We start from the raw sequence: 26,589 nt of genomic DNA on the forward strand, positions 1-26,589 counted from the left end.
TTGTTATATTTGTTGTAGGTATACTTACTTAGTGGCACATTTTACATAGAAGTGACCAGCTGAGTATTCGAAGAATGCATAACAAGTGCTTTTATCTAATCGAAATTAATTTATAGATTTGATTGTTGGTATATTTTTTATTTGCAGGTAATATATAAACTCAATAACTCTTTCACCAATTTCAAAGCATATTTCTTGTGTAAAAAGCTTATATATAAATTATCAGTGAGTACATAACATTTACATAGTCATAAAACAAAGTCGCTTATCACTGTTTATCCCTCTGTATGTAGTATTAAACATAATCATTTATTGCTTTATATGTGTACAAGGTCTTACAAATAAAATTAGGTATGTCCCAATATAAACCTTGTTAGGGCACGACAATTATTCTTAAATTAACTATAATATTCTTCTATATTATTATATTATTTCTTTATAACTTAGTGTCAAAATACTCTCTTACACAAGCTCTTACAGTTATAAAAACTCCTTGAGAGCAAGTAATTCTTGAGTCTTGTATAAAAAAAATATTGTTTTCAATTTCTTTCTGATTTTACAAATTGAATTTTGATAAATGAATTGATTAGTTTATTCCCACTCCTGAGGTTATGCCGAGGCCGAGATTGAGAACCGTCACCTGTATCTGTTTAAATAAATCTTTGTTATACCTTACAAATTTACATAATTCGAATAATAGTATTTCGCTTTGATGTTTTAAACTGCAATGGTTTTTAATGAATTTTTCAATAATTGATAGAGTGATTCAAGAGGAAGGTTTGAATATAACAGATGTGTTTTTATTTACATTAATTTTAAGTAAACATACAACAGATCAAATGAAGTTAATTTGTTCAAGACACTCTTATCCTAATTCTGTTTGAAACGAACCTAATCAAAACTTAAGATACTTAATAATTGATTATGCGCATTAAAACAGTGTACAAAAAATCTTAATTTGTGAAATTTTTAAAGTCCCTAACTAAAGAGCTTTTAATGCACACATATTGAGCACAACACTGCGGACAAATCCACTCTACCTTCTTGGGAGAGTAGGTATCTACCTCATTTGCTTTCTCTTGTGATACCAAAATCTTAAAATTCTTAGATTGGATTTAATCGAGATCGAAGTTACGCGACTCATACTTTGTCCAAAAAGTTATTTAACAGATATTTTTTATCAAAAAAACTGAAACATTTGCTGAAGTTTGTAATATAATACGTAACTAGCAACGCGGCCGGCTCCGCGCGAATCTGTACTTTTGGAGAAAGAGAGGTAAAATATGAGTTACCCGCCTTGAACTAAAGACTTATTTTTTAACCTCTTTTATTTCAGTTACACCCATGGCTCGCTAGTATATTATATTTTAGCCCGGGAAAGTTAAATTTCCCGTGGGATGGAGGACAAACTTGCGCACAACAAGTCGCTCTTAATTTGTACTGTACAGACAGCCACAGATCCATTTAAACAACACACAGAAATCAATAGACAACTCCGGTAAAACGGTCCAGTTCCATGTGATTACTATTACACTATTACAGCTCTGCTAGACAGCTTATTAATACGCAGCCGGTCAAAAGTTAACGTGCTTAAGTCCCTCGCATCGCCCACGAAGATTCATCACAATCGTCATTATTCACACACAAATTATGTAATTTCAATAAATGGAGCTTATTGAATAGTGATGAGCGTCGGTAGGCCTGCGTAGACGCCCCGTCGCGATCCTCGCACAACCGCGCCGGCGCCGGCGGTTTATAAGACTGTTAACAACATTTACGTAGTCCATTGCTTCGTCTACACTACCGTTGTAAAACTAGGGCATACCTCCCCGGAAATGTAAAGCGTACAACTTTAAAAGCGCCCTCGCCTCAAGTCTCATATTTCAATGGTAGTTAACTCTCCCAATAAGCACTTAGATCCTCATTGTGGGTGTTGTGTCTAAAATAAATGTATTTTGTTTGAATAAATCGAGCGGGTGCCGGCAGAGGTCGTGGCGGGTGTTAATGAATGCCCACTTTAGGTACTGACTAATATAAACGATGAGATGAAATGCTAAGGATCACACCACGCTTATGGGTTTTGGTCCTTAGTCACAGGTACTTATAAGTTAAATATAACTTTTTCTTAATTAGTTCTTCACTAATTTAATGATTCAGGCGTTACGTTACGGGGGTCTGTATTAATTAACTGCAAGCTTTTACTTGACTACTCCACAAAACTCGCATCATATTGCGGTCATAACTCGTATAGTTTGAAATTCGTCAGCAACAACTACAATACAACGTGTTATTTTGGATTTCCGTTAACTTTGGGAACGAGCAATATGTCAAATAAAGTATTCTTTCCAAGACACTTACTGCTTAAAAGATTATTAAGATAGTTAATTATGCGCGATAACAAATATCAAAAATATGGAATTAATTATTATTATGTAGAGCACAATCGCGCTGTTAATAGTAATTCTAACTATTTTATTATATTTTATTCTATTTTGTATTTTACCTTTTTTGTGTTAGATATTGTATGTGATGTGTGAGCCTCGAATAAGGTATTTAATTTCAATGAACTGAAACAATTAGGTACAGTCAGCGTCATATAGTACGTAGCAGTCAAGATCACCAAATACTTGGAAACATCCAAATAGTCGTTAACATTGACCCAATCAAGGCGATCAAATTGCTCAGGACATCCATCGCGTACAAATAAATCGGAGCACGCACATCACCACTAGTAGCGTAGCAGCCATAATATCCAAAAGTATGGGACACACTAGAAAACTGAGCTTTATATAAAAGGTTTAAGGTTTAATCTCGTGTTGAGTGCGAATTAACACGTCAGATTCTACTTTTTTGTTTTTGACAATCACCGAAAAGAGTACCAACTTGTCAGTGATCGTTCCGTCTCTTTCATTTGGAGCCTGACGGCTTTTTTCACATTTTTATTTACATTGTCAGAATTCCGGATTAACGGATTTCCTTTTAATATGGCTTGAATTGGCCAGTATAATTACATTATAAAAGAGTTTTTATTTAATGAAAAAGGTAATGACATGTGCATTTTGCACCAAGAGACTGAAAATGGAACACCGTTCACATTATATTAAAGAGGACTAGCTAACTGGATCATTGGACCTTACACGGTATGTAATAAAGTCAAGTTTCCTGCGGTGTCCCATACTTTTGGATACTTTGGCTGCTACGGTATAATGTCGGCTTGAATGTTATAAAGTATTTGGCGACGTGCGTGCTCCACTATATTTGTACACGATGGATGTCTCGAACAATTTGACCGCTTTGACTGATTCACTGGTAATGACTATTTTGTATGTTTCCAAGTATTTGGTGATCTTGACTGCTACGTACTATATGACGCTGACTGTACTTACTTAATTTGCACACCCGCGACCCGTGATGCCGTAGATGAGCTAAGTAAATAATTGTAATATGGTCCTCTGCAAAGTAACACCTGGTTCAATAAATTATTTCATTTCATTTCTAAAAAAGTAGTAAGTGTTTGCAATTTTCGCACATGCACGGCAATAATTCAATTATTCCAAGCCAGAACGACCAATTAACAAGTTAATTAAAACTCCAGTTCAGCTTCAGTTTGATCTTGTAAATGATTAAAGATTCCATCACCATTAATAAGGCAAATATTAAATCTGTTCTCAGTCTCACCACGCGCTTGACTGATGACCGTGCCCAACGTTGTTTTTTTCTTTATTAAAACGTACTTTCTTATAGTCTGTAGTAGATAGGTAAGTACTTCAGACAAAAAATATTACGTCTTCATAAGGTCTTTGTTCGTGTGGATTTCTTTGAATAAAATTGCTTGTAAAGATAGATTTCCGATAAAAGGAATAGGTACATAGCGTTTATTGGAGAAGTTAACACTTTGTTAGTAGTTGAATGTGTACCTACCTACAACACAACACGCGGCAACACTTCTTTTTGTTATATTTACTAATTTATGTTTCATTGCTGTTATAAATAAATTATTTTCTTTCTTTCTTTCTTTTATTTAAAAGACTTACACATTTAATTTCATTTCGATATATTTCTAAAGACATGGGTCAGTGCAATTACATGCAATCAGACATATAAAATAAAGTGTTTGAAAATAGGAACCAGTAGAGGTTTTTGATGAAATTTGGTATGTAGGGGTTTTCGGGGATGAAAGCTAGCTTGGTCTTATCCCTGGAAAAATGCTGGTTCCCGAGTTTTAGCCCGAGCAGAGCTCGGTTGCCCAGGTACTACATAATATAAATGTAACAACAACTATGCTTCAGCAGTCAATGAAGATGGTTTTAAGGTTTTGAGGAACAAAGTTTATTTGAACTAGAGATTAATTAAAAGCATGGTAGGAAGATAACATGAACAAAGAGCCTAGAGATATTATTAAATGCGCAGCAAAAATACACCCACCTACCTGAAGGGTTCCCTCGGACATTCCTCGCCCGCTGCCTCGGTATCGATCACCTGTGTATGCGGAGTGTACATGTCAACAAAACGTCGCGACGCAGCCGCATCACACTTATCAAAACAGTACAAAACGCGGGATGTTATCGATAGTGATCGCGGCCACGACAAGCCTCTAAATCCGTTTTTTGTGGGTTGACATCGCGCTAATAATACTCATGAGAAAAATGCGCGCCGGACCCCCGTCATCCTCCTTTTGTTTTTAATTTCTACCTCAGTGGCACCGATTTAATTGGGCTCAACTCGAGGGAGCGCACCTTCGTATTTCACCTCGGCTCGCTTCATTTGAATATTTAAAGCATTTCGGGTCCCGAGCGTATTATTTTCTTTATTTACACATATTTATATATTTATTTCAGCCCCGGCGTCATTTATTTGGTGACGTGACTTACCGATGTCGCGTCCTTCCCAGTATCGACATAGTTAACGCGGTGAATTCTCTCGCGTTCCATTTAAAAGTTTGAAGTTCTCCGTAGTTTTTCTTTTTGCCGCCGCGGCCGCCGGCTGCCGCGCAGCTCGCGGGAGCGACCGCGTGTGGCGCGCTGCTCTTCGTTGTTTTCTCGTTCTCGCCAGCCTTTATCTTCAACAAGATTGCTCGTTTTTAAATGAAGTTATATCGACCCGATTGAACAGCGGGCCAGGAAGGCGAAGCGAATTTTTAATTAGTTTCCAAAGATACAGAATTCTAAGGAGGAATGCGGGAGTCGTGTAGCGAGAGTGCGCAGATTCTTAATTGAGACGTGAACATAGCGTTGCGAACACCAAGAGGCGATTTGTTGAATACGGGAAGATTAATTATGAACGGAGGACTTAAATCGACGGCCGTGGCCAGTACAAGCGGCCACGTCGCGGGTATTCGCTAATGAAGAGAATTAATGAACGCCATTTTTCGTAGTGCCATATCGAAGAATCGCGTGACGCCGCTGCAAGCTCGCGTCACTGCCGACCGATTATTTCATTAGCGATGATACTTTCATCGCAAACCAGTATAAAAAGGCTAGCTAATGGCCCTCGCTGAATAAAATTACTTTAAAGACATAATGTAGGTAGGTAATAAGTGTATTTAAATTACATTACTGTTGAGAGAAAATTATATGGATAACTAGACATAATCACTGAGACGGCACTAAGGCCACGATATTGAACCCGATGTTGTCGGGATCTCTTTTGATGAATTCACGACAAACTTTCGCCGTGTCCTCCAACAGAGTATCAGGGGTGGTGGGCCCATGGTCTATAGGGAAGGATTTGCGTCCATCCAGTTCGTAGAGATGTCCGTCCTTGTGGACAAAAGTGACGAAATGATTATTGACCGGTTCCTCAGCGTCTACTACGTCGTGACTGGCGGAGCGAATGATATCCTTATACGCATCGAGGATTGCGGCAGTGTTCTCAAGAAGCACTCCCTTGGCTGCGGCGTCTAAGCCCTGGGCGTCGTTCAGATACCGCTTTAGGAGTCCATCGCTCAGCTCGATTTGATGAGTGTTATTGGCAACACTATGAACCAAAGCAATAGTACCGCAAACGTTGCTCAAAACCTGTTTTAGATGGAACACGTCCTTTGGGACCTCTGGTGTCTTAGACTGCAGCTCAATCTCTTGCTCGGCGCGGTGTCTTTCATAAGCATCCGAAAGAGGGAACAGCAGTACTATGGCAAGGACGGGGCGCGGTACCCAGGACAATGCCTCGCCTTCCAGCCCGATAACGTCCACCATACGCCACTTGTCCGGCACGCCCAACTTCTGCAAGTATTTATTCATGGTATCGGGGTTCGACTCCATTGGTAAAGCGACCGCAGCCATTTTTTATAACAAGCGTTTAATTGAATCAGACAAAACGTTTGCGACTTCTACGCACAATATACAAGTGACAGCCACGTCTTTGTCGTCGACATATTTTTTTGTAGTTTAGTTTACAATTACAGTTCCAAGGAGGTCGAATTTTTATGCCAGTCATTTTTTTTATTCTAAGGTTTTATTCATGGTGTTGATATTTAACGCCGTAGTTTACAAAGTCAAAAACAATAAAAAAGTACTTACGGAGTGAGGAACAAGTGTGACGCGAGCCGTGGTTCGCTGTCGTAGACGCATGCATCTATAAAATAGTAATAAAAGTAATGAATTCCGTTTCTTTCCAATTTATTTTATGACCGAGCAAAGGTTCCTCTTACAAGAACTGAAAACATATTTCAAGGAAAACAAATAAAACGTTACAAACATCTGATTGTTTTTTACAAAAGGTTTAACGTTTGCAGGTGGTAGGTAGGACCTTGTGCAAGGTCCGCCCGGATTGCTACCACCATCTTGCTCGCTAATCCTGCCGTGAAGCAGCAGTCCTTCCACTGTTGTGTTTCGGCGTGGAGAGTAAGACAGCCGGTGAAATTACTGGCACTTGAGGTATCCCATCTTAGGCCTCTAGGTTGGCAACGCATCTGCAATCCCCCTGGTGTTACAGGTGTCTATGGGCGGTGGTGATCTCTTACCATCAGGAGACCCACCTGCTCGTTTGCCATCCAATCGAATAAAAAAAAAAAAAAAAGTTGAGCACTAAACTTTCTTTCCACACATCGTCTTGATAGATCAATTAATTTGAGCGATTGGTTGACACTGTTATTGTTGGGTAAACTGCTGCACCAATCTTACATATTTGGCATCTCCTTTTATATGTGATTTCAAACATTTGTAATCCATACTAATATTATAAATGCGAAAGTGTGTGTGTTTGTATGATTGTGTGTATGTTTGTCCGTCTTTCACGTCGAAACGGAGCGACGGATCGACGTGATTTTTGGCATAGAGATAGTTTATGGGTCAGAGAGTGACATAGGCTACTTTTTATCCCGGGAAAATGCACAGTTCCCGAGGGAACAGCGCGCGATAACCGAATTCCACGCGGGCGGAGCCGCGGGCAAAAGCTAGTATCCTCTCTGAGAGGGCTTGGACCGTAGTTCTCACGCGGGCCAAGTACGAATTGGGAACTCCACACAAACCATTGAATTGCTTCGCAGGTTGTGCAGGTTTCCTCACGATTTTATAATTTAAATTCGGATTTTGTTCCGCGTACCTTGATTTTAGAGAAGCTCGATATAAACCCGAATTTAAATCATAAAATTAGTACTTCATGACCGCGACAGTCTAAAACATTGTGTTTCCTCACGATGTTTTCCTTCACCGTAAAGCTGATGGTAAATTTCAAATGTAATTCTAACTTTGAGTAACTCTGTTTCTCTGTGTACTTGAAACTGAGTTTTTCGAAGTTTCAACTCATTGTGACATATTTAATGAACTAACTTTAGCATCAATTAACTAACAATATATTTGATAAAGGATGAGTCACACTCAAGTTTTGAGTATTTATCGAATATCCCACGCACTTGCTACAATATCTAAGCTCGCATATTAATTTCCTGATGATAGGTAATCGGACTTGACGCTATGAGATCGTTGCAACACGGATCATAATAGATAGCGTACTGTAAAGCGATCTTATCAACTTATTGGCACGCGGTATAATTGTTATTAATTGCAAGATGCAGGTGGTTCTTGTTTCGACGTCACGTGCCATGGACGATTATGTGTAAAATATTTAGTTTTTTATCGTTCACGGGTTATAACGAGGTCGGTTTTGTTGTTCACGCTATTATTACGTTGCAGAGCTGTTTAAAATATCTGGTTGGTGTAGCAAAGTATTTTCTTTAGAGATGTGCCGATCATGACTTTGGCCGACTAGCCGACTAGCCGATTAGTCGGTTGTAAAGAAGCCGACTAATCGGCCGACTAGTCGGCCAAGCCGATCACAGCTTCGGGGATTTCCGTGACGCTTTGTTAACCAGCTGATTTGGGCGCAAGTCGCAACCGACGCCTGTAAGCGTCTCGGAACCTGTTTGTTTTATTTTATTCGTATTATTTTATTTCTAGATTTTTGCTTTTGTATCTATCAAAGCGGTGTTTTTGTGAAAAAATATTGTGTGAAAATAATGCCTACTATTACTATTCATAAAAGTGAAAGAGCTACAAAAAATCATTAAAATTTAATCATGTCAAAAAGAACGGCATCCGAAAAGGCTATAGTACCGTAGACCACATACATGCGTTGCGGCAGGTTATACAGAAAACCGAAGAGTATAAACTACGAGAAAGCCTTCGATTCGATCGAGACTTGGGCTGTGCTGCAGGCTCTCCAGCGGTGCTAAGTTGACTACTGGTATATCGAAGTGTTGAAGTGTCTGTACGAAAACGACACTATGTCCGTCCGACTACATGACTAGAGCACGACGCCTATTCCTCTGCAGCGGGGAGTCAGACAAGGAGATGGTGATCTTTCCGAAACTGTTCATGGAGGACTTCAGTGCTATGCTCGCCGACCTCAGCAGTTTCCGACCGAGTTGGCCTGAAAATAAACATAGACAAGACGTAAGTCATGTCTAATGTCCATGTTGTGCCAACTTCCGTAATAGTCGGATGCTCTGCGCTCGAATTTGTTGACGATTATGTACCTGAGACAAACGGTCCAGATAGGTAGATCCAATTTCGAGAAAGAGATCACTCGTCGAATCCGACTCGGCTGGGCGGCGTTCGGGAAGCTTGGCAGTGTCTTTTCTTCCAAATTATCGCAGTGTTTGAAGTCAAAAGTCTTTGACCAATGTGTGTTGCCGTGATGACTTACGGATCTGAGACGTGGTCGCTAACGATGGGCCTCATGAGGAAGCTCAAAGTCACTCAGAGGGCTACGGAGAGGGCTATGCACGGGGTTTCTCTGCGGGATAGAATCCGAAATTATGATATCCGCAGTAAAACTATATAAGGTTACCGACATAGCCCGAAAAATTGCGAAACTGAAGTGGCAGTGGGCAGGGCACATTGCTCGCAGAACTGATGGCCGATAGGGTCAGAAGGTTCACGAATGGCGTCCGCGGACCGGCAGACGAGGTGTCGGTAGGCCTCCAACAAGATGGAGCGACGATCGCGGGATCGCGGTGAATGCGGAAAGCACAAGACCGGTCTGAGTGGAGAGCCTTGGAGGAGGCCTATGTCCAGCATTGGACGTCTTTCGGCTGACATGATGATGTCAAACAGAAAGTCTCGTGTAAGGATTTCTTGAACAATTAGACAATGATTCCCGTAAAGTCAGATAGGTATAACTAATGAAAAAAAAAAATCTCGTGTGGGCAAGGAAAAACACTAAATACTACAAAAATTAACAGCTTAAGGTTTTTATATAATGTAATTCCCCCTCTGTGTACCCATACCTACATGAAAATAAATATTTTATTGAAATATACGTACAAAGTAAGAAGCCGGATAGTCGGCGCTTTTTGCCGACTATTCGCCGACTAGTCGCCGACTACAAAAGTGGCCGGATAGTCGGCTTTCCCGACTAGTCGGCGACTAGTCGGCACATCTCTAATTTTCTTTATAAAAATTGTACAGTCTAGTGTAAAAATATGACCTTATCCAACACTATAAGAAAATGTACCGCAGACTTATTTCGACGTAAAGCCGTGGTCACATATTTTTAAGTGGTTCGAATCCCGTTCGAATAGTAAGGTACATAATTTCGCATTTGACTCGGAAGGTACCACCTACCTATACCTACAAAAAATTTTTTTTTTTTTTTATTATTCGACTGGATTGCAAACGAGCAAGTGGGTCTCCTGATGGTAAGAGATTACCACCGCCCATAAACATCTGCAACACCAGGGGTATTGCAGACGCCACCAGCACCAGCAGGTATTGCAGTACCAAGGTTTCCTTATTAAGGTCTGACCGAAATATTGTATTTTTGCGTAGGTACTATATTATGTTTCAACAGTACCTACTTATTGTATAGTACCTACAATAGATAGTATGTATTATAGTACGGTTGGCAACCCTAAGCCTTAACAACCTGGTTAGCCTATTGTACTCATAATCTTAACCTTTGAGCCACCAAGGTATTATGCGCGTTAACTTTCGATTACATTACATGTTGTAACACCGGGTCACAGCTTCTCTCTCATTAAGGCGTCACATTTTGTCAAACAACATCCATTAGGGGCCAGAAGGGGCGTGGCCGCGGCCCGATAATAGTACACATCATGTGAACAAAGGTCTGGAGACGACTTACTTAAATATAGATTGAGGGATGCTCTACTTAAAGAGCTTGTGAAACTAAATTATTATGTTTAACTAGCATGTGAGTAAGCATTTATCTACTTCTGCAATTATACCGCTCCAGTGTAGGCATTACTGATTTTAAACGTTGGATGTACAGTCTATTTCTATTCTAAAAGCAAAATATACCTACTGGCCACTGTTCCGCTAAACGCTGATAGTACCTAATACCTAGTCTTTCCGAATTGAGCTAAATGTAAAGATTGATGAGATTCATTTTCTTTGGTTTTTAGGTTCCACAGTAAATTTCTGGTATTATTTGATTAAAATATAACTTAAACATGGCATGAGGTCTCACCGCAAGTAGTTTTACATCCTTTGTCTGTCTGTTACATCTTCAAACTCAAAACAATTAATTTTGCTCACCGGACTTCACGATATAGGTAGAGTCATTCACGATGACGCGTGCCGTGGTTCTTATTACAATGTCATTAATGTCTAATTTTGACAAAATCACGCGTCTTCGTGGATGGCACTAGGTATAGCTACATTTATGCAAAAAATGTGTGTTCATGCAGCTCCTCCACCTCCACATAATAAGAACACACACAAACCCAACTGACGCGTTTCAAACTCAACCAGAGCTCATCTTCAGAGCAACACCGGTCAAGCCGTTACGGGTGAGCAAAGTAATTATTTTCAGTTCATTTAGTTCTATACTCTCTGAGGCAGTATGTCTCAAGTTTTAATGCAGCATGTAGCCAAAGTTTAGAGCCAGCAAAGTCATCGACACTTATCAAGACATCTGTCCATCATTGGCCCTCCAATTACCTACACCAACCGCTCATTATCTAGAAATCCGCACCACAATAATCAATGCGCACGCGTGGCACCGCGGCACTCGACTCAAAACACCTTTGCTGCCGATGGAGCATGTTAAAAATTTAATTATGGAAGTATTTTCGCTTTTTATCCGCCATTTTAAAAACATGATGAAGGAATGCTGATGTAGAGTTTTTTGTCTGTATTTAATGTGTACTATTAAGGGCCAATCAACTATTTTGTTACCAAAATTGTCTCTGGCGTTACCAAAAAGACGTACTCTCAAGATATTTCACGGTTAAATAGGTTGAATTTACGTAGGATAGCATGTATTCATGTACACCATCTATTAAATTACAGAAAAAAACATGTTTTCTTACAAAAATCTGCAATTGTTTGAAAAATGTCGCGGACAGATTATGATAGTGATTTTTATCTATATTAATAATTTCGTCCAGGGTACGGTAGACTCGAACGAAATGCACATCAAATTGAAGAGCGTAAAAAATTAGTCTATCCGAGTCGACAACATATATCCGCAAAATTCGGATTATGGAGAATTTCGTTAAATTCTAATGGCACTGACAAACAAACCGCAGTCGCCATCTTGGGTAGTTAATAAACGTTCCATTTCATACTAGCTAGCTCTTAGATACGGCTCGCCTTCAACACATCGCGTGCGTCAAGCCAAAAAAGTATCCATTACAAAGAACTGTGACTCATGTGACTGTGTAAAACGAAACGTCTTGCCGGAAAACTTGAATGGATCTTATCAAAACTCAAAACTATCACCAACTACCTTCAACTATAACTATCTTCAGTTGTTGACGTTTGTTCCGAGTCGACAACTTGTAGGTAGAAAATTCGGATTTAGCGAGTATTTTCAATAAAAAATGGAATAAATTACTGAGTATATATAATGGCGTTGCGAAGTAAACATGTCAAAGTCATCACATCAAAGTGGCGTGAGTGTCACGTCATCACGTGTCACAGGTTTGCATTTCGTTCTCCATTGTGACCTTTTAAGGGCCCCACACACGGTACGATTCGTCGATTTTCATCAGATCGATCGTACAGACGGATCGTACCTTATATGGGGCCCTTTAGGTCTAATTTCTTTGATTATGAGACAGACATACGTAGTCGGTCCCAAAGTTCTGTCACTGGCACATTATTTTTAAATTTAAAACATGATTTTAAGAAAATTTGATTGAATTCCATTTTTAAATGTTTGTCAATTATTTTAAAACAATAAACAGTCATTCGCTGCAATTTCTCACGATGGAGTGGACGTTGAAAGAAAACCGAATAGCTGTTTTAGCATTGCACCGCTGTGGGTACTCGCCAAGTACCATTTTCAAGTTGCTCAAAAATGTAAATATAACGCTTAGGTTTGTGTACCGTACGATTGACAGGTACAATGAAGTCTCCAGTGTTGAGGAAAGAATTGGCCGGCCTCGCTCCGTACAAACACCAGCAGTGATCAAAGCGATCAAGGCACGCATAGCAAGAAATCCTGTCCGAAAACAGAAGTTGATGGCTTTGCAGATGGGTGTCAGTAGAAAAACCGTCAAAAAGGTTTTAAACGAAGATCTTAGTCTGCGAGCATACAAAAAATAGAGTGGGCACTTACTTAATGCCCGTCTAAAAACAATAAGGTTTAAAAGATCCCGGAAGTTGTTAAAGCGGTACGCGAAAAATCGACACCGTGATATCCTCTTTACAGACGAAAAGATTTTCGATATTGAAGAGAAGTACAATAATCATTATGTAATGATAGAGTGTACGCTAGGAGCTCTGAAGAGTATTCTCTGATCTTATTACGGGCCAACTGAGGTTCATTTTTGCGAAAAAGGGGTCAAAATCAGTGCGAAAGTGTACCAAGAGACTGTTTTGGATAAGCATGTCAAAGATCTGCCCAACACGCTATTTTCAGGTCATAATTTTGTGTTCCAGCAGGATTCTGCGCCAGCACACAAAACCAAGACCACTCAAGCCTGGTTTGGCCGTCAAAAAATCGACTTTATAAGACACGAAGATTGGCCTTCCTCCAGTCCGAACCTTAATCCTATGGACTTTAAAATTTGGCAGGTCTTAGAGGGGAAGGTCTGTGCTAAACCCCATAAAAATTTGGAGAGCCTGAAGTCATCTTTAAGAAAAGCAGTCGCTGAAATAGACATGAAAATGGTGCGTGCTGCGATAGACGACTGGCTGCGCCGATTAAGGGCCTGTATTAAAAACAAAGGAAGTCATTTTGAATAATTTTAAGTACTTAAATTTATTTTTTTATTAAATGTACTTTAAATTGGTATATAATTTATTAAAAACTGATTGGTACTTTTGTTTTTATCATTATTTTCATTTGTGACAGAACTTTGGGACTGACTACGTAGTTATTTGGGCAAATAAGATTTAGGAGAAATGTCTACTGGTGAAATACCGATACGTAGGTTAGCCGTTAAAGTGTTTGTGATAATAATTAAGGCTGGGAATATACGTCAGATTTTTCGATAAGTACGACAGTCTTTACTGGCAAAAATTTTTTCAAACATTATTATGAGTCTACATTTTACCCGAGCGAAGCCGGGTTTTCATCTAGTATATTATTATACTGATGATTATTATAGTGTGGGTAAAAAAGTTGATTGGCCCTTAAACGAGTACTAATAATCACGTGTATACATGGGTTTTTCTAAAACGGCTCGCATGTATTTAATGAAATTCACAGGGAATAGGGATTTTACATGACAATTCTATTAAATTATTATTTTAGAAGACCGGATGGCCAAGCGGTTAGAGATCCTGACTACGAAGCTTGAGGTCCCGGGTTCGATTCCCGGCCGGGGCAGATATTTGTATGAATAATACGAATGTTTGTTCTCGGGTCTTGGATGTTTAATATGTATTTAAGTGTGTATTTATCTATATAAGTATGTTTATCCGTTGCCTAGTATCCATAGTACAGGCTTTGCTTAGTTTGGGTTTGGGACTAGGTGATTGGTGTCAAGATTTCCCATGACATTTATTTATATTTATTTGATATTTATTTAAATTAGAGTCCATATTCAGGAAACTTCGTTACATATGTAGTGAATAATGGTTTTCCATCGTATTTTATCGCAAAATTTAGTTTTTATCGTGATCTTTAAATTAGCTTCAGTACAGTACCCATCGTACAGCCGTACATTTTTAATTTCATTTGACATTTGACACTTATTAACAAGTTACAATTAATCCATACTAATATTATAAATGTGAAAGTGTGTGTGTTTGTGTGTTTTTATGTTTGTCCATCTTTCACGTCGAAACGGAGCCAATCAGAGTGGTGTGGTTGGCATCAGAGTGGCCAATCTTAATGATGAAAGCTGTTTCATTCAGTGTTTTAAGTAATTTTTTGCTTTTAATATTTCCTATGACGTTATCTTGCTTTCATCAGAAAGGAATAATAGTAAAGATATTTGTAAATCAAACAACATTCACGATCCATTCTATATATTTGTTTCGATCGGTTCATTACAAATGGCTACATGTCTTCTCTATTTAATAATCATCTTTTGAATTTACAACTAAGCTTTGTACTTAACACTTGCATTGGCCTTTACTAGACACTAGACAATGAGGGAACATTCACACCAATCAAACAGTTAAGTGCAAGTTAAGTGGTACTCAACTTGGTTCTTTTATAAAAGTTTACGGAAATGTATTGTTCACATTATGATTATCATAGCATAGCATGTCCGGTTTTACTTTAAATACCAAGGGACAGTTTTAAGATTGTGGGATTTGCCGAATAAAACAAGGTTATCCACCGCAGGTTTTCACATTAACGTTACAATGTTTTTTGACATGAAAGTGATGATCACTGTGGTATTTATAGTGAACACTATCTTAGTGGGTCACGAGCCAACTGCAGGGCCGGATTTAGAGGTCTGGAGGCCTCGGGGCAACAAAGGAGTGGCGGCCCAGGACCATTTGAGATTTTGATATTTTACTGATTGCCTGATTGAAGTGAACAAATATAGATACATAATTGTTTTTTAAGTATTTACTCGTCGGAATTGGAAAAAAAAATCCGATTTCTATTGTGGGGGCCCCTCTTCTGTGGAGGCCCCGGGCTGTAGCCCCGGATGTCCTCCCCTAAATCCGGCCCTGGCCAACTGGTTTGACTGTATGAACAGGACGCCCAGAAATAATAATAGATCAAACATAATGTGAGGAAAAAGCTGAAAAAGTTACGTCAACTGTCGACGTCAACATTATTATCTACGTTTATTACATTGCAAGAAAAATCTGCCCAATACAAAAGAACCAATATGAGTTCATAATTTCAGTTTCAGCTTCAATATCAAAATAGCTTTTAAGAATTTCATTAAATTGTGATAATTATAATGATTAAATGTATACACGGCAGACAATAGCGTCTGCTCGGGATCAATAAAATAACTAAATAATTATAATATGAAAAAAAAAACTTATAACTATTACAAAAATAGCCGACACTTTTTTTTGGTTTAATTATGAAATAGGTATATATGAAACATCAATAATAATAATAGTCTATGCTAATGAGAAATAACATTAAAGGAATATAATAATCACACCTCGCGTCCATCTATCGATAATATCAGTCAAATTCATTCAAAAATAGGTAACTAAGTCATTAATTAAAAAGTTAGCAGGACGTTTTAAAATAATTATGATCACATAAAATAACTAACATTAGGTAGTCATTTATTGAGCGCACGCACCAATCAAATTAGTTAGACATATCCATCACAAGGTAATTTGCATGAAATAACTATGAATAATATGAACATAACTTCATGTCTTTGAAAATAGAGCGTAATCAGATTTCTGAGTACCATTTCAGAAACAGTGAAGAGAACTTACCTAAAGAGTCACATGGTTATCTGACCCGGTGTTATGTTCAAGTGAAACTAATGCCGTTACTCTCAATAACAGTGTTCATTTAGCGACAACAGTTTATTCGTCGCAGTAAGATTCTGAAGCCGTGATGTACTTATACCCCTGGGTTATAGCTATTTTTTGCAAGAAAGTATGATTTAGTAATGTAAAATTATCTTACTAGACTAGACTTATGTAGTGAATGAAATAGCCATTGGGTGGGAGCGATGACACTGTCATGTTTCAACCGAACACCCCACCAAGGCTTTAGGTATCGTTAGGTTTTGTTTCATGTTTAAATATTTTGCTAGATTAGTCTATTAATATAGTTTAAATTACTCTCGTGTGTGACGAAATTCTAAAAATAATGTAAATAAATGTCCATGAACTTAAAACCAATTGCAAGTTTAATTTTGCAGGTGGTAGGACCTTGTGCAAGGTCCGCCCGGATTGCTACCACCATCTTGCTCGCTAATCCTGCCGTGAAGCAGCAGTGCTTGCACTGTTGTGTTTTGGCGTGGAGAGTAAGACAGCCGGTAAAATTACTGGCACTTGAAGTATCCCATCTTAGGCCTCTAGATTGGCAACGCATCTGCAATACCCCTGATGTTGCAGATGTTTATGGGCGGTGGTGATCTTTTACCATCAGAAGACCCACTTGCTCGTTTGCCATCCAGTCAAATAAAAAAAAGACTACATACCACACCACACGTCATAGTGATAATTGAGATTTTTGGTTGACGGTTATACATATTAGTTGATTTTCGTAACACACGGGAAAAAAGCAGTTGAAACGCTTCAGAGCTCTCACCCATATATATTCTATAACACAGCTTTCATCATGTTACTGCGACATATTTAGCAGCAGCGTAGCCGCCACCGGGCCAGACAAGATTGAAACTGAACAGTTTTTTGCAAATAGGTGCTATATGTATCTACATTGGTAATTTATACCTTGGTGCTCATAGTCTCCGTATCTTATGTATAAAGCCAAGGATACATTAGGGGAAAAATGTCTTATGACATGTGCCAGCATGTCAAGCGCGAAGTCCGGCAAGGTTGCGCCACTTCACCCGACGTCGCTGGCTACACATCTCGCAGGACATTTGTCCCCTAGTGTATCCCTGGCTTAAGATTGCTAAAAAACTTAAATAATCGTTCCATTGTTTGTGGTAAGGCGCGTGCGCACAATATGCTAGGACTCAATTTCAAATGTTTGCTGTTTACAGGGAGATGTATCTCGATCGGTTGAACTGCTTTAGCAGTTGATTCTTTATCCTTTTAGAAATACGGTTCAAGCGTCATTTTTTGGTCTCAAAAAGCAGCGATTTGGGGAGAGGAGACCAAAGTTATCATCTCACCATCGCATTGCCTCAAAATAAAACTGTGAAACCTTATCGCTAAATTCACAATTATTATTATATTTACATTTTATTGCAGTAATAACCCCTCCTTCGGGCAGTGGGGTAAAAAGAAAACATCATAGCGTTGATTTTACATTATTTTACTAAAAGCAGAGTAGCTGCCACTGGCTATTCTAAATACTGGCGACCTTTGCATTCAAAGTTGCATGTGAATAAATATAAGTAAAATTTTCTTTTCATGCTCTATTCTGAGGCTACAGGACGTTAAGACGTTAGGTAGGTGACAAATGTGTACTAAGATTTTATATCTTATTCGCTACTTTATATTAGTTAACTAAAGCAAAAGAAGTATGAAAAGGTTGAACCGTATTTATAATCCTTACTCAACATTCCCGAATGCCACGAATTTCGCTTTCGGCTTTCGATTGCTAGGTTATTTAGGTGGCGTGGAATAAAGACCTAAGTTCGATTAAATTCGAAATAGGAATACGTCTAATTTTAGGATCATATCTAGTAAAAATAACATGAATTCCTGTTTAAGTAGAAACTTGTCTATGTGTCAGTTATACCGACATCCATGCTGAACTGAGCACATTTATTTTATAATAACATACGAATAAATTGTATACTTGTTCGTTGGAAATGCGAACTTAATGGCTAGGTCCTTAAAATATACTATTACAATATCGAATAGAAATGTATGAAAATATCACGTTATTATGGAAAGACGTGAAAAGTGACTCTTTTATGTCAAAACTGTGGCCCTAAAATGTGACTTAAATGCCATTGCAATTATTATAAACAATTACCATGAATTTCTGGTTTGTTATAGCGTTAAAGTGTACAAAAGTGCGAATGAAAATTATTAATAGTTTATAGTCAGTCCATTTAGAAATTGCAGTTTCTATAATATAATATAATATGATCGAAAACGAAAGAAAACTTTTTAAACGCTTTTAAATCGAAATCACATCTTTGATTTGGGAATTTTAATTGTTTTATAGTAAATGTAACACTAAATATAAATCACTTATTCAATACGAACCGGAAAAAACCGTCGAAAAACTACGATTAGTAAACAATTATAAAATGCACCAGTTACAGAGGTTCATTGCTGTTACACATATTGCTGTCCCATTTTTTATTAAAATATAATGTAATTAATTATGTACTTGTGTAAAATAGTAAAACCGCAGTCGGGTAAACATTAAAAAAGTAATTGTAATCTGTTTGCGGGCAAAACTATTCACTCTTAGATATTGCTTTGCCACATCAGACTTGGAAGTGAAAAGGTATCAAAATTTGAGCAATAGTTGCAGTAAATAATTAAAATACATAGCACATTTTCTACATGATTATTATTTTATCCCAGTAAAATAATTTTGCTTAAAATTAATTGCATTTTTATTTAAAAATACATCAATCATTTCATTGTTAGTAAAAAGTCAACTTATAATCTAAAATAATACTTTTGATCTAGGAATATAAATTTTCAATTATCTTTTTAAATATATGTACGTGCGTAATATTTACTACTCATTTCAAAATATTGAAATAAAATAAAAAATATTATAATTCATTTATGATGCGATGAATCAATTCCAATTACAAATCTCAGTTATTATAATCATATTTATATATATTCAACAGAGCAGTTCAATAATCTGGAGAAATGTTTTACTATTTTTAACTATCAGCACAGTATGGTGGGAATTGATTATAAACAGAACCAAGATAAAATAATTACTCGAAACTATTTTATACATTCTATAATACTCTGTGCTAATTTTACCAAATGCAATATTTTCAAATAATAATAATTTTTAACTCCACCAACCACACCGCACAATTATGCCCCTAATAGAATGATATGCACGCCTAATTAAACAATACATTCAATAATTATTTATAATATAGCATTATATCGTACCTAATTTCAGGCTCAATAAAAGCTTAAAATTATTACTTTGCAAATGACGGAATAAACGTTATTTAAAAAAAGTCAAGCAATGAGATTCGCGCCGTTAAATCATTGCTAAATATTTTTCACAGGCGCTAAAAAATATGTGTGGACGAAACCGAAAGTGACTTTGAACTTTGTTGTCGTTGTCACGAAATGTATACTCAGCGGCACAAAATTTGGCCCACTACATACAAAATTACCTTTTATTGCATATTTGAGGTGAGGGCCAGATTTTTTGCCGCTCAGTATAGTTTATTTTAATTTGGCAGGATTCTAAAAATTAAGCAGCGTTATGCCGGCGCTCTAGCGTTATTTAAATGGCACTAGCTGGTAAACTTGTATAACGTTTATCTTTCTGTTATAAACTTACTTACTTTTGTGCTTATTTGTTCAGCAATTGGTTTCGCTGTTTTCGTGGTGTCCGGAGTCGAAGCTGCTGAGGTGACCCAGCCCCTTGGGCGGGATGGGCGGCGGAGTCTCGCCTTCGTCCACGCGCAGCGGTTCTGACATCATTGAGATTATTTCCTCGTAGCGAAGCGATTCAACCGTCAAGTCGAAATCTGAAACTGAACGTGGTTTATAATTATATAGGCTTTGTTGAGTAGAAGGTCCTGAATATCTTAATTACAGCAATACGACCACTTCTACAGCATTGGCCCCTGCCAGTGCTGGTTATGAAACATTATATATATATAATAGGATGAAAACAAGCTTGTTCTCTCATAAATATCACTCATTCATTTATTTATTATGTAAGGAGTTATGAACGACTGGTAACAGCGGTATTCAATACTCCGTTGTTTTTTTCATGTTTCAGAGCAGAGAAGCTAAAGAGAAATGCTTAACAAGATGAGCTGGGGCAAGTGAATTGAATGAGTGAAAGATAATGTCTATAATATGCATCACAAAATAATTAAAATACTAGCTTTTGCCCGCGGCTCCGCCCGCGTAGTATTCGGTTATCGCGCGCTGTTCCCTCGGGAACTGTGCATTTTTCCGGGATAAAAAGTCGCCTATGTCACTCTCGGACCCATAAACTATATCTTTGCCAAAAATCACGTCGATCCGTCGCTCCGTTACGGCGTGAAAGACGGACAAACACACAAACACACTTTCGCATTTATAATATTATAGTATGGATAGGTTGATTCTATAAGTGATAATCATATTAAAAGAAGTGTTATGTGGATGGATCAACTATTTCTTGTTGTTATTCTGTCCCGTCAGCGACGAGACAAAAGTAGTACAGTTTAAATATAAAGTAATGTTAAATTGAAAATACAAACTGAGATATAGATGCACAGAAAAACCAGAAAATAAGACCATCACTGGGAATCGAACCCAGGTCCTCGCCTTGCAAAAAACAATCTTAATAAGTAATGTTGTTTCACATTATACTAACATACTTATTAGATGACCAATTTTATAGAAGGGGCTTAAAACTACCACAAAAATACATTTTTTACCAATTTGAATCCTATAAACTAACGGTTTAAAGAGTGACTCAGGAGAACGTAACTATAGCAACGAGTGACAAGAAAAAGTTGATCGCCCCATGTACTTGTTTACAATAGGAGGCCCCTGTTTAAGAATGGCCCTCACTCAGTAATAAGTGATATTAATGTTGTTCAATGAGGGCTACCGTTTTCGCAGTTGGCGCCACTGTAGACAAAGGTCCTGCCTGAAGTAGTTAGTAGTAGTTAGTTATTACGGGCGTGAAAACAAAATTAAAATTTAAATCATATTTAATACCTTTAAACCGTACCATAAAAATATCGAGCATGCCAGTGTTGCGTAGTCCCGTTTTGTTCGGGATAAAGGGAGGACAAAGGTTTCCGAAAGACAAAACTGTCTCAAAACACAGACATTCATTGCCCCGTAACGCATATTTGCCATAATTAATTTCAGGTATTGCAAAATATTCACAAAATATTCTAATTATAAATAAACCCGCGTAGCTCACCCAAAAACAATGAGATTTGACATTTAGGAGACCTCTAGCTACACTAGCGCCTCTAGCGGCGAATTCATACGCGACAGCCCTCATCTGTCATTAATCTGTAACAGCGATTATAGTGGTACCGTGGTGCGCGGGCTGGTCCAGCGCGTTGGTGTAGGCGTGGTCGACGCTGACGCCGGAGTCGCGCGCGTCCTCGTCGCGGGCGTCGTGCGCGCGCGCGCGCCGCGGCACGCACGGCGGCGCCTCCGTCCACGACCGCTTGTCGCCTGACAATACACATACATTTTGTAGCGACACAACAGTGGCATAGCTATTTCCATGGTAAAGCCGAAGTAAAGATCGCCCACATCTTTCATAAATAATTTGCGTCCTGTTGTCGTATTTTGTCAATATTGGGCAAGCCGGTAGGAATGGGGTTCTATGGACGCTTCTACACGGTATATAAGTATGTTTATACATTGCCTAGTACAAGCCATATACATATACGTATATAAAGCTTTGCTTAGTTTAGGACTAGGTCAATTGGTGTCAAGTGTCCCATGATATATTTATTATTAGTGCCCCGAGGCCCTCAAGCTCAGGGGCCCCTCGGACTCTGACTTACATACATACAAACATATAATCACGCCTCTTTCTCGTAGGGGTAGGCAGAGACCACTTCTTTCCACTTGCTACGATCCTTACATACTTGTTTCGCTTCGTCCACTTTAATTATTCCCTTCATACATGCTCTTCGGTTTAGGGTACTCTTGACCTGGCCTTTTTCCAAGACGTCCCTGATTTGGTCTCGAAACGTCCGCCCAGGTAGAGCACCTCTTCCAACACTTACAAACTATAAATGACAAATCTGGAGTACGCTGAATTCGGAACACGATGAATAGGGAACACACTATTTTAAATAGTTGGGGCTCTAGTTTGTTTTTTGCCCCAAAACCTTTGGTTACCCAGCTATGCCACTGGACACAAGATTGCTTAGCTTGCGATATAGTTAATAAAATCATCATAACGACAACTCGTCACCTGCATGGATGTCGTCAGCCCACCTAGTGGGAGGTTTGCCAAACGCTTCATGTTCTGGTTACGCAACGGGCTATGGAGGGAGCTATGCTTGGAGTTTCTTTGCGCGACAGAATCCGGAATATCGAAATTCGTCGAAGAAAGTCAGTTAAAGTAAAGACTGACCTGAGACGCGAGGCGGCAGCGGCGGCGCGTCGCCAGGCTCGCTCCACGACGCGCGGCTGTGACGGCGGGTCTCTATTGGTTCGCCGTCCAACGAATCGCTGCAATAAAACACAATTACTACAACCTACGAAATATTACGACTCGATTATAAAATTGGCATTTGCGTAGTTCTCTATTTTTTGTGTCCAGTCTTCAAAATGATACAAGCCACTGCTTGGTACTTCGAAGATATTATTTCTGCAGGACGCCTGTATATTCCTACCGCAGCGACCACAGATTGACCATGCATTACTTGTACAGTCACCTGCAATAATATCTCCTACAACAAAGCGTTCATAAATACAACTTTAACCTCCTGAGGTCCACAAAAAAATGTGAGACCAATTTGAATCTAATTGTTACGGGAATAAAATCAAATAACACCACGTCGTAAAACAATGGAGAAACAAAAGAAATTTTAGTTTGTTACATTGTCATAGGCCCGTAACTTCATTGAACTCATTATGTACATTCTATTGCACATTGAGCCGTACGAGGCTATCCAGGGCCGGTAGGACGTCTCATATATATCGCTGTGGCAGATATTATAATTACATGGTACATTCGTTGGCGCCTACTAATACTCAGCTGCATAACTATAGTAGGCGCCAACAAATTTACCACGTATTTTTTGTAGGCGCCGAATTATCACGTCTTTGAACTCTATAATTAAACTAGAGTTTACCCGCGGCTTCGCAGGCTTCAACTATTCGATCTGGTACAATTGAAATTCGTGGTTTTCATTAAGGTTGTGTTAAGAACAACTGTCCATAATTTAAAGACTCTAAACCAAGCAGTTGATATTTTCAGATGTTATCCCTATCCCGTGGGAATATCGGGATAAAAAGTAGCCTATCTGTTACTCCAATTGTCCAGCTATCTACAAACCAAATTTTATCCAAATCCGTCCAGCCGTTCCAGCGTGAAGGAGTAACAAATATATACACACAACACACACACACACACACGCACGCACGCACGCACACACACACACACACACACACACACACACACACACACACAACACACACACACACACACACACACACACACACACACACACACACACAAACACACACAAACTTTCGCATTTATAATATCAGTAGAATTGAGGCTCGGGTCAAGTTACCGGTATTTGTCGTTAGGCGGCCTGGTCGGGCTCCTCGGGTCGCCGGACTTGGGCCGGCTGGGCAGCGGCGGCGCCGACTTGGCCATGGAACCATCGTCGCCATCCCGCGGCTCGCCCACCGGCAGGCTCGTCGACATTATGCTGTTCTGCTGCTCCGGGTCTTCCAGCGAGTACTGAAAACGTTTATTGTCCTCTTGAGTCCTAACTATATAAAAAAAATATACTTCTGTCACACTTACAGGTTACCAAGATACAGGCTCAGCCTAGTTTGGAGTCTGATAGATGTACCGCATGATTTGTAACAAGTTTAGTGTTCTTTGCTAAAACTTTTTTGTTGATTTAGTACTTAAGACCTGGACGTGAGTTAGCAGCTTAGTTATTTTGGATATGATTTCAACATTTTTAAAATTCTTAATTCAATGTACAATGAACAATCAATTTATTTAATAGAATTTTTGAATTAATATAAGTGACCTTAAGCTTTATAGGCTGTGGCCTGGCTGAGATGTGTGATGCGACAAATTATCTATATGACTTTGAAGGAATGTTATTGAGGAATACTTACAATAGGTTTATTGTAAAGATGTCCATCTTCATAATAATTGTCAGTTTGCTGTATGCTCTGCGATCGTTTATCCAACTGCGGCACCGGAGGCAATGGAGTACTGGAATGAAGTTATAGAACAACAAATTGAAGAAGTAGTATGTAGCAGGAGTTTTACGGCAACGGTTAATGTACGTCCGGGTAATTAACGCCCCCGAATTTAAGAGCTAATAATGCACACCTTGATAATTTGTGCTCCCATTCAATTCGTAAAATACGTAACAGTAAACTAATTATTTGATTCAGTTACAGTCCGGGCCGTACTTTCTGGAACATACAATAACCGCACCAAAGTTGTTGTAAATTGGTTACTTCAATACTCACTTGACAATACTCTCTGACATCTGCCGGCGAGCCCTGGCCAAACCGGGGCCTAAGCTCTGTCTCAGTTGGTTGAATCTCTCCACGAGTCGCCTGCAAAGTGAAATCATACATCATGTGCTGTGCTGAACTCAAATCAGACCAATGGTTCCAACAGCCCAGCAAAGAAATAGTTGAGTGAGCTAAGTAAGGGACGCCTCTTTTGCTATCTCAAAAGCGGGCATCTCTATGCAATAGTGATAATAAAAATAGCCCGAAATTATCTGTGAATGGCTGTGTAAAATAGATAGAATACGAGAAATACGGATAAATGAGCGTGAGCGTGATGCAAGGAAATGACAGAATTATGAAAGAGATTTTACTACGTAAATGTGATACTAGCCAAAAAAATCACTATTACAGGATTTCGTCTCAACTTTGCCTGCTATCTTTCCTTGCAAACTTACCAGTAACGCTTACAATATAATGACTCTTTATTGATGAAGCAGTACCTACAGAAAACAGGTATATAGAGTTATGTACATTCAAGGGCATACATATATGTATGTATGTTACCAAGACGTCAAAAATATCTATACACTTATATGTCACTAACCATAAGGTCGATGATATTTGACGCTATGGCTGTATAGATATTTATGCCCTCGACTGTACCTGCTTACCTTACCTTACTGATGCTTACTATTAAAAATTTGCAAGCAAGCATTGAACAACTCACCTATGCAATGGCTTGACATCCTCCGGTGCCAATCTCCCGTGCAGCGTAAGCCCAGCGTCCACCACAGCCAATTGGCTCGCAACCAGCCGTCTCAGCTTCGCCGCCGCCGCCGCTTCTCTCGGAGTCGCGTTCCTCGCGAACTCAGCGGTAAGGAACGCCTGTTCGTATTTGGTGATGCCTCCTTGGACGTTGGCGTCGATGGTGCCTTGCAGACGCATCGAGAACGGGTTGAGGTTGCGGGTGGGGTCGGCGGTGTACTGGGATATGAGGCCGCGTAACTCGCGCTCTGTGGACTCCATTGTTTCGCAGGCGAACTGTATGGAGTGAACGACGGACTGATGTGATTACTGCTACTTAGATATATTAGGGCTATTCAGTAGCCTAATGGTTTTAGCTAAGACCTTTGAACTACAGAATTTAGAAATCTGTTTTTTTAGAATTCATGTGATATCAATATCACGGGTTCCCTTTATCTTGCATAATATTGATTCTCCGAAATACACTTCGCATAACAGGTATCTCATATTTTTTTTGCCGAATGATACTTTTGCATAATTATCAGTTAGAATAATTGTCATTTCTCAGAATATTAAATAGCAGAACACTCTTATCACCGAACTTCACAGAAAATTAGTATCGCCGATTTTTATATGGCATAATGGCATAGCAAAATACTAGTTTGGACCATTGTATTTTCACGGAATTTTAAATAGCGCTGACTTTAACATGGCGTAATGACATAGTTAAAGTAACTAACAGCTACCATAAGAATGGGTTAAGGTTAAAGTAAGGTCAGCAAAGTAAGCGTGCTGTAACAGGAGCAGGCAAAGCGCCACAACAAAAAGGCAGCTACATAGTAGATTGGGTTAGGTTAGAACTGCGACCGCAACAGCGCGCGAGCCGAGCGAGCGAAGCGAGCGTGCCGCAGCAGCGGCCGGCGAAGCGCCAGAATCTTACTGCTGCCAATAAAGGTTAGTTAGGTTAATATAGAACTACAATTAAAACAATGCT

General features: G+C 38.9%; 2 protein-coding genes across 2 annotated transcripts in view; both read right to left on the bottom strand.

The window, feature by feature from the left end:
* Nucleotides 1-5,513: 5,513 nt before the first annotated feature.
* Nucleotides 5,514-6,365, bottom strand: LOC141433815 (ubiquitin carboxyl-terminal hydrolase-like). The gene has a single exon (XM_074095917.1). The coding sequence runs from the start codon at nucleotides 6,279-6,281 to the stop codon at nucleotides 5,592-5,594; it is 690 nt and encodes a 229-aa protein (XP_073952018.1). The 5' UTR covers nucleotides 6,282-6,365; the 3' UTR covers nucleotides 5,514-5,591.
* Nucleotides 6,366-14,875: 8,510 nt separating this feature from the next.
* Nucleotides 14,876-26,589, bottom strand: part of LOC141433497 (dedicator of cytokinesis protein 3-like) — a 78,948-nt gene continuing 67,234 nt past the window's right edge. Inside the window, 7 exon segments of the mRNA XM_074095551.1 lie at nucleotides 14,876-20,185; nucleotides 21,708-21,851; nucleotides 22,768-22,865; nucleotides 23,936-24,108; nucleotides 24,501-24,600; nucleotides 24,864-24,953; nucleotides 25,579-25,892. Coding sequence (XP_073951652.1) covers nucleotides 20,016-20,185; nucleotides 21,708-21,851; nucleotides 22,768-22,865; nucleotides 23,936-24,108; nucleotides 24,501-24,600; nucleotides 24,864-24,953; nucleotides 25,579-25,892 — 1,089 coding nt within the window. The 3' untranslated portion in view covers nucleotides 14,876-20,015.

Source organism: Choristoneura fumiferana, chromosome 12 (genome assembly GCF_025370935.1).
Source record: "Choristoneura fumiferana chromosome 12, NRCan_CFum_1, whole genome shotgun sequence".
NCBI lineage: Eukaryota > Metazoa > Arthropoda > Insecta > Lepidoptera > Tortricidae > Choristoneura > Choristoneura fumiferana.